Here is a 6000-nt window from a genome sequence, read left to right as displayed (position 1 = left end):
CATCTTGCACCCGTGTGCAAGGGCAGCGGCGTGCAACAGGTCCCTGGACATGTGAGCAGAACCAGTGATGCCGCACAACCAACGTGCCCGAGGGCGGCGCGTCCGCCACTCCCTCCGGGCTCTCCGCCGCCTTCCCGGCCGCGCTGGCGGCTCTGGGTCCCCCAGGGGCCTCGGTTTCCGCGTCGGGGCAGAAGGTGGGGTGGGATCCCAGCGAGGTGATCCCACGCCGCGCCTGGGCCAATGGCAGCTCGGGGCGTCAGCGCGGCCGTGCGAACGGACGCCACCCAGCTGGCTCGGGAGCGCCCGGGCCCGCCCGCCTCTGGAGAGAGAGAGGGGCGCGCAGCCCCAGCACCCCGGGGCGCGGGCCCGCCAGTGCGCGCGCGCGCGGCCCCGCCCCTCCGCCTGCAGCCGCGCGCGCCCCCGCGGCCGGCCCCGCCCCCGCCGGCGCGCCCCCGCCGCGGTGTCGCGGGCGCGCGCGCCGCCGGCCGAGCCGAGCCGCAGTTAAAATGGTCCGAGCGGGGCCGGCGTCGCCCCCGCCCGCCTGACCGGCCCGGCCGGCCCGACTCGCTCCCTCGTCCCCCGCAGCTCGCCCGCCCTCCCGGCCGCTTCCCCCGCGGCAGGGGGAGGCAAAGCATGTAGCCCGCGTCGGGCACCCGGGCGGCCCGCAGCGGACGCCCGCCCCCCGCCCGCCGGCCGTCGCGTGTGCCGGGCGCGCAGCGCGGGCGACCCCGCGGCGGGCAGAGGCCCGGGCCAGCCCTCGGCCTGCCCCGCCGCCGCCTCGGAGCCAGCCCGCCCGCCCGCCCGCCCGCCCGGGGCCTTCTATATGGGCCACCTCCTCTCGAAGGAGCCGCGTAACCGCCCGAGCCGCAAGAGGCCGCGCTGCTGCAGCTGGTGCCGCCGCCCTCTGCTCCCGGCGCCCCGCCGGGCTCCGGCCAAGGCGGCCCCGCAGCCCGCGCCGCCCGGCAGCCGCGACTGCTTCCTCCGCGGGCCCTGCATGCTCTGCTTCATCGTGCACGGCCCCGGCGCGCCCGCCCCCGCCGGCCCGGAGGAGGAGCCGCCGCTCCCGCCGCTCCCGCCGCCGCCGCCGCCGCGGGACGGGGCCTACGCCACCGCCGCCGCCGCCACCGCCTGCTCGCAGCACCTGGCGCGGCGCTACGCGGCCCTGGCCGCCGAGGACCGCGCCGCCGCCGCCCGCCGCCTCCTGCTGGCCTCGGCCTCGGCCTCGCCGCCCGCGCCCTGCTGCAAGGAGCTGGGGCTGGCCGCCGCCGCCGCCGCCGCCGCCTGGGAGCAGCAGGGCCCGGGCGTCTTCCTGGCCGGCGTGGGGCCCGTGCGCTTCCTGGGGCCGCCGGCCGCCGGGCAGCTCTTCCGGGGCCCGCAGCCGCCGCAGGCCGAGCCGTCCACGGTCCTCGAGATGGTTTGCAAGCGGAAGGGGGCCGGGGTCCCCGCCTGCACCCCCTGCAAGCAGCCCCGCTGCGGCGGCGGCGGGGGCGGCGGGGGCTGCGGCGGGGGCTGCGGCGGCGGCGGCGGCGGCGGAGGAGGCGGAGGGGGGGCACCGGCTGGGGGAGGCGCCTCGCCGCCGCGGCCGCCCGATGCCGGCTGCTGCCAGGCCCCGGAGCAGCCCCCGCCGCCGCCGCCGCCCCCGCCGCCGCCGCTCTGCCCCGCGCCCGCCTCTCCCGCCTCCGACTGTGCCCCCATCGAGGCCGCCGGGGACGCCGTCCGAGCTGGGGGCACCGCCCCCTCGTCCACCCAGCAGCAGCCGGAGAGTGGCGACGCGGACTGCCAGGGGCACCCCGAGAACCCCTGCGACTGCCCCAGGGAGCCGCCCCCCGAAATCCCAGACATCAACCAGCTGCCGCCGTCCATCCTGCTGAAGGTGGGTCTGGGCGCGGGGATGCTCGCGCGCTCTCCCCCTCTCCTCCCCCACCCCAGCCCGGCCCCCGCCGCCTCGCTCCCTCCCTCCCTCCTCCCCCACCCCCGTGTGCAGAGGAGGGGGCGCCCTGGCGGCCCGGGGTGGGTGGGTGGGGGGCCCTGGGAAGCCAGCGGGGCCTGGGCGTCTCACCCTGCCTGTGGAGTACACAAACTCTGCCCAGTGCCCTGGAGCAGTTCGGGTCCGTTAGCTGCAACAACTCCAGGGTTCATGGGTCGCACCAGCAAGCCCCGGCATAGAAACTGCTAGATCTGGGTGGAATACACGTGCGTTGTGGAGCAGTTTGTGTGTGGTGGGTCTCGACTTGACATCCCGGTGTTTGAAACTTTCCAAGTTTGATGGCTGCTCCTAAGTGGCAGTAACTCGCGTTTAGCTGGTAGTCAGTCACTGTATCCGAGCTTTTTACTATGTTGTGAGTCTCAGGGGTTTCTCCAGTTGATGCTGTGAGATAAGTCGTGTTAATGCGTACTATGTGCAAAAGGAAAGGGATGTTTCAGTGCTTTGGGGCCGATGACAGACACTGGAAGAGGAATTTTCTTTCTCTTGCGAAGCTAACAAGTCTAGATGGGCTTGAAGTGGTTGGATGATTGGTTCAAGGTCACACCCAGAAACTAAAGGGCACATTTGGCTGGTGAACTGGCGAGTTTTGGCTAGCTTCACTTGAACCAGAACAAGCCCAGCCACCCTGTTCAGGATGTTTTCCCCTCCTCCGCCTTTCCCTTTATGTACAAACGTGGAATACCACAAGTCAGAAGTCCTTTTTTCTTAGGGGTTTGGTGAGTCAGGAGTTGAAATGCCCGTGGGAACTCTGGGTCACTTTAAATTACCAAGAGAAAGTTGCAGTTTTGTTAGTGATAGGGACAGACTTGGCGATGGAATTCCTATTAAGTTATTTACTTTTGTCCCTGTCCTGTCTGTTAGCCTACCTCTTTCAGTGTGGGTGATATTTAAATAAGAGTAGCCAGAGATAACCCTCAGGAGGATTCGGCTACCTTTATCGTTACCGAGGTAACTGTCATGAATTACAACTGTTAGTGTCACCTCAGTGTATACCTTCTCTTTGGATTAGACTTTCTGCATATTTCTTCTTGTGTGTTTGGATCTGTTTCAGCACGAAATTGATATTCTTGTGAACAGTACAGCAAAAGAGGGGGCAGGGTTACCACTTCCTCGTGTCAAACTAGTGGTTTAATTATTATACAGGTGTATTTGTTGGTGGAGTAACTACTGTGTGTGTGTGTGTGTGTGTGTGTGTGTGTGTGTGTGTGCAGGGGATGCATTTAGGGCAGAGGGAACTTTCTCAAGTCCTTTAAATCCCTGGATGAGAAGGATCAGTAGGCTTCATTGCTGTCTTCTTGAGAAGTCAGAGTGTAGAAGCAAACTGAGGCAAGCTGGGCACTTTTCTCATTTTACCTAACCCTTACGTCATGAAGAAAAGGGCGTTATTTTTTTATTATTATTACTTTATTATTTTTTTTTGGGTTTCTTGTGATGGATGTTGTTATTATTATTATTATTATTATTGTTATTGTTATTATTTGGTTTCTTGTGACAGGGTCTCACTGTGTAGCTCAGGCCCCCAAACTCTGGGTGCTCCTGCTTCAGCAGTTTGAGTGCTGGGACTACAGTTGCACACCCCATGCTAGTTAAGAACATTTCACATTTTAAATAAGAAGGGACATTAGCTCACAATAAAGGGAAACGCTGAAGGGGAAATTATCTACTATGTTCTGTATTCTTTTCTTTCAAGAACTGTTGGAAACTTGGTCTGAGAGACATTTAGGACTTGCTTGTTGTGTTGGAGTGCTCCGACATGGCATATAGATTCCTGTTTGTGAAAATTCTCAGTGTTCGTGTTCATTGGTCTGGGTACCCTCAAGTACACCGTCATAGTTCTGAATGAATGAATGAATGAGTGAACGAGAGAGAGTGGTCAAAGACTGTGTTGCTCAGAGAAAGTTATGATTGACAGGAAGTTAAACCATGTTAGAGCTGTAGGAAGAGGGAAGTGTGACTCTGGTAAGGACGGTTGGTGTTTGCTGTGGGGAGGAAACTTCTCCTGCCTTTATTGGAGAGAGCTCCGATTCATCACCCACTCAGTATTCCTAGTGTAATCTCCTGAGGGTGGGTTGGTAATTGTGTTGCTGCTCCTCCTCTTCCTCCTCTTCGCCTCCTTTGTAAATTGTTAAAAAAAAAAAAAATAAAATGGAAGTTAGGGAAAGAGTTCAGGAAGGAAATGAGGAAATAGGATTTAAAGGAAGTTTAGGGGGTAAAAGCCACCATACTCGCCCAGTTTCAGGTAGTGTAAAGACAACAAACTATGCTGCTTCAAGGGTGATTCTGGCTCAGCATGAACCAGGTGGCTCTCCATTTATTTTGGTGCTAAATTGTGTGTTCCACGACTGCCCACAGAGTTTGCCTCTGCGGTACCTGCCGCTTCATCTTGTCTCCCAGAGGTAGAATGCCCACTGTCAGCAGTTGAGATTAGTCTTCTAGATCCACACCATCCAGTATGTTAGTCACTAGCCGCATGTACTTACATTTACAACGGTTAAGTAAAACTTAAATTCAGTTTTTTAATTGTAAGAGTCTGATTTCAGAAACCCATGTCCTTATTAGTCCCTCCTCTACTCCCGACAGGGTAGTAGGACGTTTCCTTCATTGCAGAAGGAGCTCTGTACACTAAAGCTCCCCCCCCCCCCCCCGTGGCATCGAAATGTCCATGTGCTGTCATCTTTGTGGCATCTTGTGTGTGATCTGGAATTCTTTTCTGTGTCATGTAGTTTCCTTCATTTTAAACTACTGCGCAGTATCCCATAGTATTATATTGTCTTCTTTAAAGATGTTTTGAGTTTTAGTTTAGCTGCTAGAACAATGTATACAGATGTCTATACACCGTGGTAGTAATCTCAAGGCCAGGTATCAAGGAAGTGGAATTCTGGGTTGGAGGGTATGTTCTTGGCAGTTTAGAAGGTAGTAATAATTGGTGCCCTAAAAATGGAATTTCATGAAATGGAATTTTTAATATGTAAGTCAAGAACAGGGAGTGATTGCTGAGACCCTCTAGCCACCCCCCCCCCCTTTAACAGATACAAAAAAAGAGATATTTTAGTGAGTGGCAGACCCTGTCTGGAGCCAGCCCAGTGTGTTTGTAGCTGTAGACATCTCTTGATTATACTGTTAAGAGGATTTGAATACTCTCTCAGGAACTTTATGAAAGGCATTCCTGAATGGGGGGAGTTGTTTGCTCACTGTGGACACCCTAGAAGCCATTGAATGGGGCTGATTTATTATGATGTGGGCTGTAGTGTGGTGTTTATAAGAAATGTCAGAAGCAGGGCCTGGCTCTTCTAAGGTCAACTCTGGGATAGCATTTTAAAGTACTTAAACCTCTTGTGTTAGAGCTTTGGTTACTGGATGGTTTTTGATTTTGCTACTTGTTGCCTTTACAGCTTTCAAGTCATTCCACATACAGAAGTCTCAGCTTAAATTTTATATGATGTAACCACTGAGCAGTAGCGATTTTCCTGACATGTGTTCTAGTTGTATGAATGGCTACCTTTAAATACACATTCAATACAAGAGGCGGTGTTTGCTTTAGGCTTAGACTGTGGCCTTGCTCTCCCTTAGCAAGCCGGAAGTGGCAGAACTTGTTTGTCCTTCACCACCAGCAGACCTTCACTCCTGTACGCCATAGGGAGTCTTTAGTTTGGTAGTGTCAAGGCAGTGTCATGAGAGACTTTTGCTCTGAGGAAAGCCTGGAAGGTCTTTTAGGAAGCCAGGTTTACCGTAGTTCCTCTCTGAAGGAACTACACTAAGTGGTGTTAGGTTACTACCTACCTACAAGTGTGGTTTCCTTAAGAACTCTGCCTGGGGTGTTTTGTAGTGAAAGCTGTGGCGTTACCTGCAGTCTTTGTTGAGCCTTGAGTTTGAGGCATGATGGACTCTGAAGAAGTTACTCAACCTTCCCAGGCAGCCTCTGTTACTTTTATCACTCACCAGTTACATCCCTTTTCACACTGATAAGCAAAACCAGCCTAGATCCGTGTGGATTTAGTCAGTGCTGTGAGGGT

At 56.5% G+C, this 6000-nt stretch overlaps 1 protein-coding gene across 1 annotated transcript in view; it reads left to right on the top strand.

Moving 5' to 3' along the window:
• The first annotated feature begins 808 nt into the window (after nucleotides 1-808).
• The window catches only part of Fbxl17 (F-box and leucine rich repeat protein 17), a 364268-nt gene continuing 359076 nt past the window's right edge, over nucleotides 809-6000 (top strand). Inside the window, exon 1 of the mRNA XM_051190877.1 lies at nucleotides 809-1873. Within this exon, the coding sequence (XP_051046834.1) occupies nucleotides 824-1873 (1050 nt within the window). The 5' untranslated portion in view covers nucleotides 809-823. The remainder of the gene's footprint in view (nucleotides 1874-6000) is intronic.

Source organism: Phodopus roborovskii, unplaced genomic scaffold (assembly GCF_943737965.1).
Source record: "Phodopus roborovskii unplaced genomic scaffold, PHOROB, whole genome shotgun sequence".
NCBI classification, from domain to species: Eukaryota; Metazoa; Chordata; class Mammalia; order Rodentia; family Cricetidae; genus Phodopus; species Phodopus roborovskii.
This window is presented reverse-complemented; position numbering and strand designations above follow the sequence as displayed.